Source organism: Equus przewalskii, chromosome 19, assembly GCF_037783145.1.
Source record: "Equus przewalskii isolate Varuska chromosome 19, EquPr2, whole genome shotgun sequence".
In the NCBI taxonomy this organism is placed as follows: domain Eukaryota; kingdom Metazoa; phylum Chordata; class Mammalia; order Perissodactyla; family Equidae; genus Equus; species Equus przewalskii.
The window spans coordinates 7,125,134-7,143,376 of record NC_091849.1 but is presented as its reverse complement, the minus strand read 5'-3'; the positions used below and the strand labels follow the sequence as shown (position 1 = coordinate 7,143,376).

Sequence of the window (18,243 nt, the reverse complement as noted above, 5' to 3'; positions counted from 1 at the left end):
ATGCTATATGAAATTTCCTGGCAATTCCCCAGGTGCTGGCTTCTCCGCCTGCCTGTGCGGTTATCCACTCCACAGCGGTGTAACAAATAAATGGCTGCAGGGCTGCCCAGTATTCGCATATGGTAAACACCTGCCTTTCCAGCTGCCAAACTAAATTGGATACCTCAGTTTAGGGGAACAATATCGCTTCTGTTTTATTAATTCTATTAAAACCATTCACAGGGGAAAAAACTAGTTTGGTTTTCTTAAACTTGAAGGACCAAGACAATAGGTTGTTTGCTAGCATTTGGTGTGCCTTATGTCTTTGTGGCATGCATAAACATCATTAGCTAGTCATTTTTGAGGTGGGCTGGTATATTTGCATTCAGTTCATCATATGCAAATTCAATAAAACAACTACTTATTGCATCTTTATTCTGTGCTAGGCTCTCTTTATCAAGTCTGTAGAGACAGAGACAAGCAAGAAATATTTCTGCCTTCAAGGAGTTCACAGTTTAATGGGGTAGACACACATACACACACACACATCTAACTATAGAATACAATTCTGGCTGAGGTAAGCAGGAACGTGATGCTCCAGGAGCATCCAGAGGGAGTCATTCCTTTAGCTAGGGGTTGGAGGAGAGTTTCTGAGAGGTGATACTTGAATTAGGTCTGGGTGTAAAATCAATGGGGAAACCATCCAAACAAGGTCATGTGTTACAATACAGGGTGTGGTCAGAAAGTGGCAAAGGACTTGATGAAGCTGTTGCTAAAGGTGCATGTGGGGCAAGACATAGCTGGAGAAGCAGGCTAGGGTCAAATTTGTGGTGGACTTTGATCATCAAAGAACACAAAAACATGAATGCGTAAAGATACATGCACTCCTATGTTTATCGCTGCACTATTCACAATAGCCAATGGCTTGGAAGCAACCTAGGTGCCCATCAAAGAATGAATGGATAAAGAAGATGTGGTATATATATACAATGGAATACTACTCAGCTACAAAAAAAGATGAAATCTTGCCATTTGCAACAACACGGATGGACCTTGAGGGTATTATGCTAAGTGAAATAATTCAGAGAGAGAAAATCAAATACAGTATGATTTCACTCATAAGTAGAAGACAACAACAACAAACAAACACATAGATACAGAGATTAGGTTGGTGGTTACCAGAGGGAAGCAGGGAGGGGGGAGGGTGAAAGGGGTAATAGAGTCCACGTGTGCGGTGATGGATGGTAATTGGTCTCTGGGTGGTGAACACGATGTAGTCTACATAGATGAAATATAATGATGTACACCCGAAACTTATATAATGTTATAAACCAATGTTACCTCAATGATTAAAAAAAGAGCTTAGACTTTGTTCTATCAAAATGGGAACTCTTGAGGTCCTTTGGCGAGGGGGTGACATCATCAGGTCTGCATTCCAGGAGACCACCCTGGCAGCAGTAGGGAGGTGGGGGAACCGGTTAGGAAGCTATTCCACGGTCCAGGGGGAGATAGGGAGACGACCCAAGGAAAAGGAGGATTGCCCAGTATGGGTTCTTTCTTACTAGGCTGATAGTACTTCCAAGCATACCTGTTTCCACCTTTGGGTTCAAGAATACTTATTTTGGGGAAAAATTGGAAAGATAAACAAAAGGCAGGATATAGGACTATAGATGCTGGCTGTAGCTGGCAGCCTATGAAGTTGTCAATCTTTCTTTGGGGGGTTGTTATCTAATTATCAGCTCAAGACCCTTTGAGTTCCTCCAATACATTCCATAAACTCAGGAATGCTGGCAGACCACCAGCCTTACTATGCTATGCACAAATTATATATATTAAAAGAATGCTGAAAAGCCTGGAACAGGCTTTCAAATAACCTTAAGGCAAACAGGAAAATGATTCTGTATTAATTTCCCAGATTTTCCATGTTCTCACAGGTGGAACCTGCTGGGGACGAGCTCTCCCTCTCGAGCGTCCTGGCGTTCTGCTTGTACCTCTTTGACACACACGCCACACACAGCAACTTGGAATAGTTGTTTTGTGAGTCTGTAATCTCCTGCAGACCATTATAAACGTCCTTGAAGGCAGAACCACGCAGCCTCCCCAAAGTACTAGTTAGACTAAGGACTTAGTGTTAGAGGCAAAAAGGAGGGAGGGAGGGAGAGAAGGGGGGACGGAGGCAAGAAGGGAAGGAAGGAGGGAAGAAGGAAAGAATGACTGACTGCGGGGTGAGGAGTGTGGGATAGGCCTGGCTGAGGGCAGGTAGACAAGGTTCAACAGGGACCACGGTAAAGAAGAGCTCACCGTGCTGAGGAAATACGGGAATGCGCCCGATTCCTCAAATACTTCCAGGAAGTTCAGAGAGGAAAACTGACTAATCAGGTGATGGTAGGTTAGATAGGAAGGGAAGATGTCCCAATTCAAAACAAAATCAGATCACTGGCCAGAAAGAACGCTTAAATGATAATTTTGAATAAACTCCTGGCCCAAAGTCACCTTTCATACGTTTCATCGTTTGTTCTTTTGTTCGTTTATCCCTTAGAAGCTAAGATTATGGGCCCTGGATTGAGCCTGTTTGGGTATGAGCCGGCTCTGTGACTTGGCGCAAGTTGCTGGATCTCTCTGTGGCTCGGTTTTTGCATCTATAAAGCTGGAGAATTAATAGTTCTAACTCACAAGGTTGGGGTAGGAAATGAATGACTTACTGGACGTACAGTTCTTAGAACAGTGCCTGGTACAAATGCCTCATGTTGTTAGCTATTTTACTCGGTTTGTGTCCTCTATTTAGCACTCCCTGTGCATCAGGCACATTCAAAATCCTGGGAATAAAAAGACAAAGATGATGCGACCTCATCCTCAAGAAGCTCAGTCTATTGGGGATGACAAGCGGGAATAGACATTTATAGGCCAACCAGGTAAGCTGTAATTGAGTTAACACGTCCCACACTTGGGGGAGCAGAAAGGGGGCGAGGAGTGAGGGTCCGAGCTGAGGCTCATCATTGACACACCACAGCCAAGTCCACCCACTTCATCCGGCTGCGCTCCCTTAAATTCCTTATTATCTTTTCTTGCACAAACTTCCTTTGTCTGCATCCGTTAGTATGGGAAGGGGATCCTAATTTCTTCTAGATCCTTTGTTTAGAAAGCATAATTGGGTGATTTCCCTCTAGTTTCCTTGAATGAGGAAATAGATATGGGCTGTTCCTGGAATGTGAAGCTAGGGGTATGCTTCCCCTTGGCCTAGGGGAATAGGAAGGGGCCCTGGAAGGAGGAAAACAACTGGGGAAAGACAGTCACGGATCAGGCCCAAGTTTTAGTTACATATACAGAGGGAGGCATCTCTGGGCCTTGGTGAAGACAGTGGGTGCTAACAAGGAGGAGAGGAGAGGTGGGGACAGGCTGGAGTGGGGTTTCCAGGCTCTTCAGGGTACGTACGGCAAAGGGTCTAGGGGGCTTATGAATTGGAGAAAGAGAAGATGATAAAATGGGTTTTATGCTTCTGTGCTTTGAGTCTAGCTGCCTCATGCCCCTATCAGTCAATGACTCCAATGGGGAAGACTACAGTAACAACATTTAGAAAGCTTCAGTTATTTTCTTTTTCATAGGCATTGCTGTATCAAGGAGACACTGTAACTAAAGAGATCACTGAGGAGAAACCTGGAAACACTTTGAATCTCAATGGATTTCGGGAGCTACTGGTTCTTTCTGCTGCCAGCCCTTTTTTATAAAGTGCTGCCACTAACAATAACAATTTTCTGTTTGTAAAGTGCCTCATGTGCATGTTTCATTTGATTTTCACACTTGCCCTGTAAGGTAGGCCCTGTGGGATGGGCCTTACAGTTACTTTTACATAACAAACGCTGAGAAGCGAGGTGAAGCTTGTCCAAAAGTAAGGGGTAGAACCAGGACTCCAGCCTGGGTGCCCATCCTCAGCTGCAAGCTGCTGTTCATCTGTCGCCGAGCCTCAGCAAGCAGTTGGCGAGACAGCTTACCCCCTTTCCTTCTTCCGCAGAAGGTGAACTTGGGCAGACCCTCCTCACAGACTGGGTAGGAGTAATTCAGAATGGACGATCCTTTAGTGAAGAGAGCCACGTCAAGAAACAGCTGCTTGATGTCCTCTCCTAAGGGAGAGAGAAGGCAAGCCTTACAATGAGTGTGGGGTTTGCTGTATATCAAAGCATTCAAAGTTTATAAAAGCATGAGCCAAATGATCTTTTTTTTCTAGAAATCTGCACTGTACGGGGAACAGTTTTCTTCTTTCCTTGGTAGAACGGCATTTAGGCAATGCTACGGGGGATTATGGTGACAGCCTTGGGAATGAAACACAGCCCTTTCACAAACGATGTCTGCTTGGGGCAAGGTAGTTAATCGGCTGCACCTCCCTGCCCCAATGCCCTGGCCTCTTAACGTGATAGCCGCAGGTCTGGCTTCCCCAGCTTCTCAGCTGCAGGGTATTGTGTACCTCCCCTGACAGTGGTGGGGTGTGGTTGAGCCAGCATACCTCCCCCTGTCGCTGGGCAGATATTGTACCGTAGTTACACGGGAAGCTTCAGGGCGCTCTGCAGTCCTGGCTTCTAATTCTCTCTGCCTTTTTCTACATTCCTCCTTTTTTATGTTCCACCCACTCCTCCTTCCATTCCTCTTTTCTCTCTTTCTTTCTCTCCCCAAAGCATTGATTGAGCTGCTGCTAGAGAGTCCAGATATCATGTAAGGTTCTGGAAACACGAAGCTGCAGGAGAGTTCTTGGACTCCAGGAATGTTCCCTCCATTTCTCTGGAATGATTCCACATGCTAAGTTTATTAAATCCTTCTGCTCTGGTTTTGATAAAACTGTTTCAGAAAAAGGAAATACTCTAGTAGCTAGAGCAATATAATGACTAACTGTGATGGCATGACCATGCAAAAATAGACAATCAGAAAGCATTCGAGCTCATCGACTTGGGGTGGAGGGAAAAGAGGTTACATGTCTATGCCTGTGTCAAGGTTTAAGAACTTGTGTTAGATATTTGGGAAATGAAGTAATGCAAAGACAAACCATGCTGCTGACGGCAGATATGTTTGTCACTGAGATAAGTAAGCAAAAGCTCTCCTGAGCACACGTCAATACTTGGGCTCAAAATATTTTCTTTTTTTGCTGGATGTACTGATTCCAGGCCTTATATCATCTGAATGAGTGCCTAGAGTCTTCTTAGTACAAAAACACAGCGTTAAATGAGAATTCTACTCTCTCTGGATATTACCCAGAAAGAGAGCTGAAAATGAAGATAGCAATAGAGTTAATTCCACACAGTGGTGGGGAACAGTGGCTTGGCTGGCCAATATGGCTAATAAGTTGGGTGTGTGGTCTAGGAAGAGGTTGTGCAATATTTTATTTCATGTTGATAATTTTGACTTACTCAGAATGATTCCAAATCTAACGTTGAGATTTGATTTTAATTGTTTGGAACACTGGTCAACAGAAAAGCCAAAATCTTGTAACGGATCTGCCAAGAAGAAAACAGCAGATTAGCTGTAAGTATACTGTATACTCTGCAAACTCATTTTCAAAATTCACACCAATTGTATTATTCTTTTCTATATAAAGCACTAAAATTGATTCAAAAACGTGTTGCCCAACACCTTGTCTGCATAAGTCCATGAGGCTTTCCACTGCCCTCCCAGTCTCTACCAAGTCAACACTGGTCAATGTCTTGTTCCCTCTGACGGTGGCGTCTCAATCTGTGAAATGAGCAGTGTCTTGATGGGTGAGTTGCATCTTTACTTGTTAAAAGTTCTATCATGGTTTAAATTCTTTTATTTCTGAACTTTTGGCCTTAAAATTGCTCATTGATTGCATAAAACATTTCACAAAGTATTTATTATTATAATTAAAACAGAGAGAAATACAATAGTGCCCCCTTAACCAAGATTTCACTTCCCATGGTTTCAGTTACCCATGGTCAACCATGGTCCAAAAATATTAAATGGAAAAGTCCAGAAAAAACAATTTATTAGTTTTAAATTGCATGCTGTTCCAAGTAGCAGGATGAAATCTTGAGTTGTCCCACTCCATCCTGCCTGGGATGTGAATCATCCCTTTGTCCAGCGTATTCCTGCTGTACATGCCACCCGCCTGCCAGTCACTCAGTAGCCGTCTCAGTTATCAGATCTACTGTTCAGCACGGCAGGGCTTGTGTTCAAGTCACCCTTATTTTACATAATAATAGTGCCAAAGTGCAAGAGTAGTGATGCTGGCAATTTGAATATGCCAAAGAGAAGCTGTAAAGTGCTTCTTTTAAGTGAAAACTCTTGACAGAGGAAAGAAAAAACTCGTATGCTGAGTTTGCTAAGATCTATGGTAAGAATGAATCTTATATCCATGAAATTGTGAAGAAGGAAAAAGAAATTCGTGCTAGTTTTGCTGTTGCACCTCAAATAAATATTTATAGGAGAAAATGTAGTACATACAGGATTGGGTACTACCTGCGATTTCAGGTACCCACTGGGGTTTTGGAGCATATCCCTCACAGGTAAGGGGGACTACTGTATACGCAAAATTTCAAAGTGAAGCCCTGCCTTTATAATTCCATCCGATCCCATTCAATGTACTAATTTTTTTCCAAATATTTCACTATATACTAGGTGTTGTGTTAGATTTGATAGGGACTACAAAGATAACATGTTTTACACGTGACCTCTGCTCATTCAAAAAGCTCCAGTGGCTCGTCTACGCCTTAGAGTGCAGTTAAGAAATGTTCTACTGGCCCCACTTTCCACACTCCACATCATGAATCCATCGTCTGTTCTTTGAGACTGGGGTGGCTCCGTAAACACCCTGCAAATTCCCACCACGTTTGATTTGCTCCTGGCTTTCTCCCATTCCTAACGGTCTTACTTGTTTTGGCCATCGTCTGAATGCTCTGGTCTTGCTCATTCCTGTCTTCTTTGCGAACACTTCCCTGATAGTCCCCCAAATATTCGTTTGCTTCTCTGAATTCTCAAAACAGTTATGTCTGCAATACTTTTAAAGTGTCCAAACAAATACTACCTTGTACTTTGCTCTTTCCCTTATCCCACAACACTTAATCTGAATGCAAAACTCCTGAAGGCAGGAGCCAGGGTTTTGTTTTGCTTGTTTGTTTTCCCTTTCCTCTTTCTTTACGTTTACCACTGGACCCGAGAGAGGAAGGCTGATTTTAACCGAGGGTCCACATTGTACTAGTCACTGAGCTGTGAACTTTGTAAGAGTTTTCCATTTAATTATCCGGACTCCCCAGCACAGAGCCTCGCAGTTGGACATACAGTAAGCACTCCATACATGCATATAATGAGTGGATGAATGGGCCAGGTATTAAACTATTATTTCTCAGCTCCAGGTCTAGCCTTCTGAACTCTGCTTTGAGAAGCTGGGTCTTTCTGCAATCATGTTTCTCCTTTGCCATGCGCCAGAGAGGTGCAGAGGGAGATTAAGGCTGAGCGGGAGGAGGGACTTGCTCCTTCTTGTATACTCCCTGATCCTCGAGAGCGTCACCCAGTGATGGCCAATCACTCTGGCAGTGGCAGTTGGTTCTGGTGTTCAGCTCTCTTTTGCACCTTCCCAGAGTTAGCTGAGTCTCCTCTCTGCAGGCCACTAAGCTTCTGCGATGACAGTGCCTCGGAAGCTGTCACTGCCTCCCCAGAAGTCTGTGTCTCAGCTCCACAGGGCTCTTCTTTCAAGCTTCCAGCTTCTAATAGCCCCAACCTCTGCCATTTGCCCTCCTAGCCCTCAGGGCGGTAGCTGCTTCCTCACTGCTCCTTTCTTGCTTTTTGGTTCCCTAACAACTGCTTAACCATTTCCCTATGTTAAATTCTCTCTGTTAAAAATAATAGCTGATGTGGTCTCTCTTTTTCTGACCGGATCTAGACTGCTACAATAAATCACAATCTTGAGAGAGAGGCATGATATTTCTCATTTCATAGATGGGGAAATATGGCTCAGAGAGGTCATATTAACTTGCAGAAGCAACACTCAAATCTAGACTTATAAACAAACAAACAAATAAAAAATTGCCACCTAGTATTGTGCAGAGGCATTCACAAAGGAAAGCCTCTAGGACATATATTAATTATTTGATTTGTAAGATTGCCTGGAATATTTTGTGTGCAGACATATGGCATCTGGTAATTCTCTTTCGTAACTTGTTTCAATTTCAGCTTAGCTAGGAGCTCACATTTGTCAATGATAGTGTTCCAGACAGTTTTATCATCCACATTGCTGACCTGGAAGATACATAATTGTCTGTGGTATCTGCCATGAAAAGGATCACTAGGCAATTTCAGCCTTGCAAATCTAATCTAGGTTCACTTTTGTTGGCTCAAACCCCCTTTGCTCTGGTCACTAATTTTCCTGGGGGGGACGTCATTTTCTCTTATGCTCATTTTACTCCTTCATAAGCATCTTTGTGCTGTCCCAGGGCTTCTTTCAGCTTGGAAAACGGGAGCAGCGGCTATGGAGACAATTGTTCCTGCTACATATTTGGCAGTCAGTATTGAGAAAGAGAGGCCAACTAACAGAAGTATAGGAAAGTGCGTCTTCAACGTTGTAAATAAATTTGAGTCGCTATCTGAGGAGAGAGAAAAGAGGCTAAGTATGCATCGCTTAGCTAATTAGCAGTTACAGAATTACACTCTATGTTTATCAATATTTTAAAGCTATAGCTAGAGAGAATAAACTAAGTTCACAAGAAGGAAATAAAACATTTCTTTGATACTGGAAAAATATTGTCAGGAAAATCATCTTAACAAGGAACACAAAGGAAGCAGTATGTGGCTTCTCTCTGAGGACCTGTATGTAAAAACAGACAGATAGATTGCTTAAAAAGTGCTTAGGGGTTTGGTGATCTTTCCTAGCAGTTATTTCCATTTTATATTTGAGAGTGAATTTTATATTTGAGAGTGATATGCAGTTTGCAGTTGTCTTGGGGAAAGTGGCATTAGTTCCCCCGGTCCCCTAATCCCGTTCTCACAAACTCACACCCTCCCTTCTACTGATTTGTGTTTTCACTCAGGCACTTAGCATGCTCCGTATTACCTTGTATTTTCTTGTGTACCCCTGTCATTCCTCTACTAGATGCTGCGAGGCGGGCTCCCAGCCTCAGGGCTCACCGTAACGTCTTACGATTATATTAGGTTCCAAGTAATTTTTTGCTGAATGAATAATAAGGGCTCTATGTAGTAAACATGTTGAGAACTTGAAAGCAAGGTTTTTTAATCTTGTCATTTTGGGTTGAATAATCTCTGTGTGGGGCCTGTCCTGTGCATTGTAGGATGTTAGCAGCATCTTTGGCCTCTACCCACTAGATGCCAGTAGCGTCCCACCCCAACTCCAGCTATGACAGCCAAAAATGTCCCCAGACATTGCCAAATGACCTCTGGGAGACAAACTCGGCCCTGGTGGGGATCATTGCTTTGAAGAATTACTTTCTCAATTACCAGAAGAATGCTTCAGAATCATCTACCAAAATAAAAGATGCTGGGTTGCATTTTTTAAGTACTTCTCCTTGTATAATATGAGAACTGATGTCGGGGGAGCGTGAGGGGAGAGACTTTCCCCTGGACACTTGCCTCAGGTAATTTTTAATTCATATGAATTAGATTATCTGAATTGAGATCTTCTGAAAGAATAAAATTGGAAAGTTAATGAAGGTTGGTGTTCCAGGGCTTCCAGAGCAGACATAAATATTTCCAGCAGACACTTCATTGTATAGCAGCAAACGAGCTGAGCAAAGAAGCAAAAGCTTCATGGTGAAATATACAATCTGTTTATTCAACATAGTTTTCCTTTGCCTCTATGTTACACTGCCTTCTGTCTGTTCTGGCGACACCCGTGGCTTCTGCCCACGGGAGGATAGTAGTTTCAGAGGCAGCCCAGCATGCCCCGCACTGCCCCTGGGCCCCACGCCCCGGGACACGTGTGCCTGGAAGCAGGCTCCTCTAGACGGCTGAGAGCGAATCCTGCCAGGCTGTGGAAGAGGCTCCGGGAAGGCAGCCAGCAGCATCTGCCTTGCACACTAAGGGCAGCAACCGTCAACTGTATCCTGGAACAGTTCTAGGGCTCATTCATGGAGTGGAAGAGACTTAGACAAACAGGTGGGGCTTAGCATGTGCAGGATCTTAACAAATCTCAGCTCCAGAACCATTTTTGTGCTTTAAACTCTATTGGTGGCCGGTGCTGTCCTGGGCTGGGTTAGAACCAGGTAGTTGTCCAGGAGAGGTCAAGCTGTCCTGGTAGTTTCAAGCCAGTGTTGGGGTCTCAACTAGAATTGGGGTGGGGGAAGAAAATGAAACCCAAGGGCACAGCCTCTGGAAGCACAATTCCTCCCCCGAGGACAGCAGGGGCTGCAAGCCCGATGGGACCCAGGTGGTGCGCTCTGCTGGGCTGCCTCAGGGTAGTCTCAGGCAAGCCATGGAGCTGAGTCCTGGAGTCTTGGGCATTCCCGGGGCCCTGCAGCTTCTGTGTTGCTGGTTGAGTGATTTGAGGGATAAAGGAGGGGCCAACTCTCATGCTGGTAGTCCCGTTTTTCATACTGCATAGCTCTGCTTGAGGTTTTTTTTAATCTTATATTTTGAAATAGTTATATTCTCACAGGAAGTTGCAAAATGATACAGAGAAGTTTCACATACCCTTTACCCACCTTCCCCCATGGTAACAGCTTACATGTAGTACGATCTCAAAACTAGGAAACTGATATTGGTACAACCCACAGAGCTTGTTCAGATTTTACCAGTTTTACATGCACTTGTGTGTGTGTGTGTATGAGTGGGTGTGGGTGTGTGCACACGCGCATCCGTGCATGTGCTTACAGTTCTGTTGCTTAGGTTTCAAAAACTATTGCAAAGTGGGTGAAACATTGGCTTTCCTGCTCCCATGGGAGAGTGGAGTTTTTACAGCAGTGCCACCCTAAAAAAGAGCAGGCACCCCTCCAGCCTCACCTCCACTAGCTTCCCCAAGTCCATGTCTAAGTCCATCCTAAGCTTGTCCCTATCCTTCCTGCTGCACGAAGGCAGTCTCTCTGTCTCTCTCATCTTCTGTCTCTGTGTCTTTGTCTCTGTCCCTCTTCTCTCTCTCCCTCTGTCTCTCTCCTTTCTCCTCTCTCCTCCATTCCTCCTTCCCCTCTCCCGTCCCTCCTTCTCCCACTCTCTCTTTTTCTCCTTGCACCCCCAAATACTTAGATGAGTCTACATCCTGAGACCCAGAACACTGACTCTTTGCCTAACATGCCTTAACCTTTGTGGTTCATTCCCTGTAGCCCACATTACTTTAAAGTTGTTATTGCTTCCTGAAAGTGCTGTTGGCAGAAAACAGGCTGACTCCAGGAGTGTTGGATATTACAAAGCATGGTTCATAGCATGCTCCCAGGAGAGGCACAGCTTGGGAGTGGGGAGTAGAGAAGGACAATGAGACAAGGGGGCCTTAGATGTACTGGTGAGATCGACTCTAACAGTGGATGGACAGAAGAAGAAAAACTTGGGCAAACAGAGTGTGAGAAAAGCTGATCTGCTTCTGACTGCTTAACAAGATAGCACCGATGGCCTCTTGTTGTTTGATAAAAGGGAGTATAATAAGATTATCCAGAGAAACAGAACCAATATAATCTGTATTCTACATGTATATAGAATATATATAACATATATAGAGAGAGCATATTTATATAGGATATATATCATATCTCTCTATCTACTTATCTATCTATTAAGAGATTTATTTTAAGGAATTGGCTCATGTGACTGGGTTGGGGACTGCTGACAGGTGAAATCTGCAGGGCAGGCCAGCAGGTTGGAAACTCAGGCCATGTTTCTATCTTGCAGTCTTGAGACTGCATTGGTTCTTCTTAAGGAAATCTCAGTCTCTTCTCTTAAGGCCTTCCTCTGATTGCATGAGGCCCACAACATTAGGGAGGATAATCTGCTTTACACAAAGTCTGCTGATTGCAAATGTTAATCACATCCACGAATACAGCAACATCTTGACCAACAATTGGGCCCCAGAGCCCAGCCAATTTGATGCATAAAATTCCCCATCACAGGGGGCCTTTTGTGTCCTATTGCCTGAATCCTCAACAGCCCTTCTAGCTGTGCGTACACAATCCTTCTTGCTCTTATATGGTCAACAGTTAGCTTTGGACTCAAATGCCTCCAAATGTTTGTGGGGTGGATTTATTGTGCCCTACCGGTGGCAGGCACTATGCTGAGTGCTTGGGATATAGAGATTAGAAGAAGCCATCTTAGTTTTCAAGAGTATTATAAATAGGGATGTCCTGCTCCCGGGAAGCTCAAAGAGTGAGCTACTAACTGTGCCTGGGGAGCTACTGACGATTTTAGAGGAGAGGATGACGTGATCTGATTTGTGCTTTCATTGTTGGCAATGATTTCTCTCCTTCCTATCCAAATTCTGCCTCTCCGGGAAACACTACCTCATCCCCTCAGCTTCTTTCTCTCCATCCGTATGAATTTATGATCTATGCCAGTTATTTAGTAACACAGACGCATTGTGTAGTTACTCAATGCTTTATATGATAATGCCTTGTCTCCTCAACCAGGGTCAGATCCTCAAGGGCAGGCTCTTTCTATTATATATTGTCATATTATATCCTCTTATGTTTTTGATTACTCTTCTCCTTCCCATCATTTCTGACATGCACACCCAATGGCAGATGCTAACTCAGTGTTTGCCAGATAAATGGCTCTTGCTTTTATTCTGTACTTTCTGCAAACATGTTTCCTGCTATCTGCAGTGTAAAAATCAACTTGGTCAATTTCCAATAAATGTCTGGTAGGAGGTTTAGATCTCACGTAGGAAAACTTTGCCTCTCTCCTGCCTTCCACACTTTCACAATCCAGCTCAACTACACCCCTCTCCAGGATACCTCACCCATCCTTCCTCTGGTCTCTCAGGGCACGCTGTGTGTGTCTTTATCATACCTTTATCATCACGTAGTGTGGTAATTATGGCTAGTTTGCGTCTCTCGCAGATTACAGTGGAGTATAAACTGTGAGAGGTTAGGAACTATGTTTTATTTATTCATCTTCAGATAACCAGTGTCCAGTCTAATGGACGTGCCCAAGAATGACAGATGGTTGGATAAATAGGTGAAAAAGAGAGTAGGTCAGATAGTTTGATAACAAAAGGGAAATTGAGTTTTTACTTCCAGCTTTGATGGGTGCCAGTTACTTGGGAAGCCTGATTGTGAGACCAGTCATATTTATCCAGTTCCACACTTGGAAGGCTCTCTGGGAAGGTGCTAGAGCATTAACTTTGTCATCATATTAAAGGGAAGATTTGCTTTGGCACTCAGGATGGAGTTTCTGAGTGTGGTTGAAAATCTAGTCCCAGGCCAAATAGTAGTAGATAGAATTCTGCCATCTCTCAGAATTCTTTTCCAAATAAAACAAAATAACAGACCACGATTTTGACTTCTTCCTTTAGGTTAGGTTACCAATTCTGCAAGCCAGTACTCTGTTTATGACACAGATCTAGTTGTGCACGGATCTGAAAGTTTGCCTTTTTGCAGGGCTGTAGTTCGATTGGGGTGTTTGAATTTTTTTGTGTGATTCATAGGGTAACATTCAAGGGTCATGGTAGATCCCTAAAAAGAGGATGATGCATAAAGCTTCAGTGAGAAGCCATTGCTGGGAATTCATTACCACCACAACACAAAGTTAACTTTCCTCTTTTCTGTCCTTGAGGTCACTGTGGTATGTTCCTTCCGCTCCTTCCCTCATACTCCTTCCCTGCCTTTAAAGAGAAAGAAATGACTTATAACGTGGTATATATATTCCAGCTATGTTGTTCTATTATTTACTAATCTCTTCTTTTTTCTACTTGTCAAATTTTGTTACTATAGAATAGCACAGCAAGGCCCCCTGAAGGGCCATTATTATTTCAAATAATAGTAGCTCCATCCCCATTCCAGACTCTTTGGTTGGCATTTTATTGGGAATTGACTCACATATCCAAAGTCAAATATATGATCTGGCTTCCTGTTTCTTCATCTTGGATATGTAGATTGTGTATTCAAAATGCTTAAACATGGTTCTTGATGTCAAACAGAGCAAAAATGGAATGAACACCATCACAGTGGAATACCTACTGTTCATAATATGAGAGGGCAAGAACTCCAACACCCTGCAGGCTGCCTGGGAAGCCTGGTGAATGCATTTTTGAGTGCACAGGTTTGTTTGGGCTGCCAAATTCAAAATTCTGGATCCCTCACTTGTCTGCTTCTAACTGCAAAAGAAATGGAATCCAGTGGAAGTCATTGTTGGTGGAAAAGGGGAATGAACATGCGTGGCCCCTTTGGCCTCTGAATTCTACTCCCCTTGAGTAACTTGAGTTTGGTTTCCATCAGCTTAAGAGGAGACAGATTTTGTATCATAACATAAACATTAGAGACCATAAAAAGCCACAGAGACTGAATCTGTCAAAATCCCAACAGGACTATGCCAAAAATATGGAAAACAAAACAGTGGATTACAGACTGTAAATGCTCAATGTGTATCCCCATCCCCAAGAAAAGAGATGTCAAGGAGAGCAGTAACTATAGGACCATTGCTATGATTTCCCACGCAAGTTAGGTGATGCTCAAGGTGCTGCAACAAAGGCTTTGACCTCATATGGAGCAAAAATGCCTGATGTCCAAGTTGGATTTTGGAAAGGGAGAGGTACACGAGATCAGATTGTGATTATGCGTTGGCTACTGGAGTGCTCCAAAGAATTGCAGAAGACGGTTAGTCTATGTTTTACAGACTACAGTAAAGCCTGTGACCACGTGGATTGTGAAAATCTATGGGCTGCTCTGGAAGAGATGGGTGTGTCTCAGCACTTCATTGTCCAAATATGTAACCTGTATTGTGGACAAGAAGCCACTGTCAGGACGAAATACGAACAGAGAGAATGGTTTCCTATAGGCAAAGGTGTCAGACATGGGTGCATTTTATCTCCCTGTCTGTTTAATCTGTACACAGAACATAACATACGAAAAACTAGGCTAGACTCAGAGGAAGGAGGAGTGAAAATTGGTGAAAGAAATATCAACAACCTAAGATATGCATATGACACTATCTTACTGTCAGAAAGCAGCAATGACTTGAAACAACTTCTGATGAAAGTGAAAGAAGAAAGTGCCAAAGCAGGACTGCATTTGAACATCAAGAAGACAAAAGTCATGACTAGAGAAAGACTACACAACTTTAATGTAGACAATGAAGACACTGGAATTGTTAAAGAATTTGTTTACCTTGGTTCAGTCATCAATTTAAATGGAAACTGCTGCCGAGAAATCAAGAGAAGACTGAGATTTGGAAGGGCAGCAATGAAAGAACTGGGAAAGATCATCAAGTGTAAGGAGGTGTCATTAGAGACCAAGGCCAAGGTTATCCACACCTTTGTGTTGCCAATTTCTATGTTTGGGTGCAAAAGCTGGATGGTGAAGAAGGCTGACAGGAAAAAAATAGATTCATTTGAAATATGGTGCTGGAGGAGAGCTCTGCAGATACCATGGACTGCCAGAACGACAAACAATTGGATCCTATAGTAAATTAAGCCTGAACTGTCGCTGGAGGCAAAAATGGTAAAACTGAGGCTGTCCTACTTTGGGCATATCACGAGAAGACAGGATTCTTTGGAAAAGACAATAATGCTGGGAAAAGTAGAAGGCAGCAGGAAAAGAGGAAGAGCAAATATGAGATGGACTGACCCCATAAAGGAAGCCATAGGCAGGCGTCTACAGAAGCTGAGTAGGGCAGGACATTGTGGACATCACTCATTCACAGAGTTCCCAGGAGTTGGAACTGACTTGATAGCATGTAACAACAACAAAGGTGTTTGTCCTTGGCATCTGGTGCTGTGGAATATGATGGATGAGTGAGTAGGGAGTGGTAAACTGCTCAAGAGGTGACATCTGACATCAGCCCTGTTTTTGCTCATTTGTAGAACTGGATTTGAACCCAAAATGCCAGGAAGTTTTAAACTGCATTTGAATCATTGATTCTCTCCCCAGTCTTGTGAGTGGCCAGGACCTCAGGTCTTAATCTCCCCATCTTGTGATGAAGAGGCTGAGATCTAGGACAGCGAAGTGACTGTCTCAAGTCTCCAGACTCAGCCTGCTGTGGCTCTGCCCTCACACTGCCATGTGGGAGAGACAAACAGCAAGTGCGGCCAACCAACTCAAAAAAGAGGCAGCACTTTGGACAGAGGCAAGATGAGTCCAAACACATGGGCCAAGACCCTGCTCCTCTTACACTTCAGGTTGATCTCAGGGAGGGACAAGACAAACCCAGCTTCCCAGTTTTGCTAGACTTGTTGGCTGGGATTGCTTGGGTCACTGTTACTCTGCAAAGCTGCAGCTGCTCTCAACCCAAAGGACACTGGCCGAGCACAGATGAAAAAGCAGAGGCATTAGGAGGTTTTTGTAGGAATTAAAAAAACTAATGCATGTAAAGCATCTAGGCCAGTGCTAGCCACATAGTAGACACCTGATAGCCGGGCAAAAAAAGAGTGGATAGAAGGGCAATATTGACTCTTCTCATTGCAGCTGTAGATAATGAAACCAACTTCTTTTAAAAATTTTCTTTTTAACGTAAGAACAGTCTAGGATTAAAATAACTTAGTTAAGTTCAATAGACATTTCTGAAACAAAGCCTAGATGTCAGCTAGTGTGTCTCAGCCCTTGAGATAGAAATAGGATCGCACTGAACACGATTTATAGTTGGGGAGGTTCTTTGCCACTGGTTCTCAAACTTGGCAGCACATTGGAATCATCTGGGTGCTGCCTGGGCATCGAGACTTTTAAATGTCCCCAGGAGATTCTATTGTCCAGTCTCGTTTGAAAACCACTGTTACAGGCCACCCAAATTTTCAGCTCACTGCCTGGGTGTGTGATCTTCTGAGTGGGGCCTAGGTCTACCGTGCATCGCATCACTCCAGGCCAAAAGCGCAACCCCTTCAGAGATTTCTTAAGAAGTCTCCTTACAAACCTTTTCACAGGTTTTATAGAATTTGCAAAGATTTGGAGTTTTCAGGGAGGCATCCTCCTCCCCCCAGTCTATTGTCACCCTATTCCTGGCTCCCCGCCCCCCGCCCTTTTCATGTCTCTAACTTCTTTCTCTAGAGAAACAGCAAAATACTTTTCCTTGTCTCAGTGCTGAGGAGTCGGAAACACATCAGGCCCCAGGAGACTCAGCAGCTACCCAAGTGATTTGTTAAGGCATTCTTTCAGGAAAGCCAGGGCTCTGCTTAATTAGGATCCTTGTAACAGCCCCTAAGAGAATTTTTTTCTATTTTGTTTCAGGAGCATTGACTCTGTGCCAAACACTAACCTAGGCACGGAAGGGTTTGAGATGGGGGTGCAGGGCCAAAGAGGATAGAGCTAAAGTGATGGACAAGAGAGCTGTTGGGGAGGAGGGAGCATAAAACATAGGGTGCGTCCATACAAACTCCGAATGTGGAGAAGAACGCGCAAGCACAGCAGCGTTTTGGCAGACGGGAGCGGGAGGTGCAGGGCCGGGAGGACTAAGACGGGAGAAGCTCCGAGCCGGTTTAGGAGTGCGGCCACCTAAGGGCTACTCAGAGCTCTGTGCTGCGGAGGAGACCAATCATTTGTGGATGGGGGTCCAAGCAATTCCTGAAATTAAACAACTTGTGATGGTAAATAAGACATTCGGCCTTAATTAAGGAGTTACTTCAGATACCAGCAGCATCTTTTGTGGCCTCATCGGCTTCACCCTCCTATGACCTCTATGTTACAGAGGTGGCCAGGGTCCACAGTCTTGGGAGTTTGGGGTTTCGTTCTCCCCTGGATATGACTTGGGTGGAGTGCATTGTATTGTGTTGTGTGTATCTGACCTCATGACCTTCGGGGATGGGATGTCAACGCATCCTTTTGCTTTTTTCCTGTGCATTCTTTTTCTTCTCAAGAGGCTGCCTCTGTTCCTGGACACAGGCAAAAATACAGGCTACACAGAAAGCACAACATTTTTTTTTTTTTTTTCAGGAGAGAGCTAGAAGAAACCCTTAGAAGCTACAAACTCTCTGAACAATAACTCCTTCAGAATTTGAGAATGAAAAATATAATGCAAAGCCACACACAGTCCCTTTACTATTTCCGAATTCCCCACTCTGACAAGACTGGCTCATTGCACTATGGGATAGTTACGGGGTAAACGATTGTTGAGTGAATGAAGACACGTTGATAAACAATCACACAGAAGAAAAGTAAGGGATCATATCACCTTACCTGTAATAGAACAGTA

General features: G+C 43.8%; 1 protein-coding gene across 1 annotated transcript in view; it reads right to left on the bottom strand.

Moving 5' to 3' along the window:
- Positions 1-18,243, bottom strand: part of LY86 (lymphocyte antigen 86) — a 64,826-nt gene that overhangs the window by 21,841 nt on the left and 24,742 nt on the right. The window contains exons 2-3 of the mRNA XM_008517543.2: positions 5,373-5,459; positions 3,969-4,097 (exon numbers count right to left, since the gene is read on the bottom strand). Of these exons, the coding sequence (XP_008515765.2) occupies positions 3,969-4,097; positions 5,373-5,459 (216 nt within the window). The remainder of the gene's footprint in view (positions 1-3,968; positions 4,098-5,372; positions 5,460-18,243) is intronic.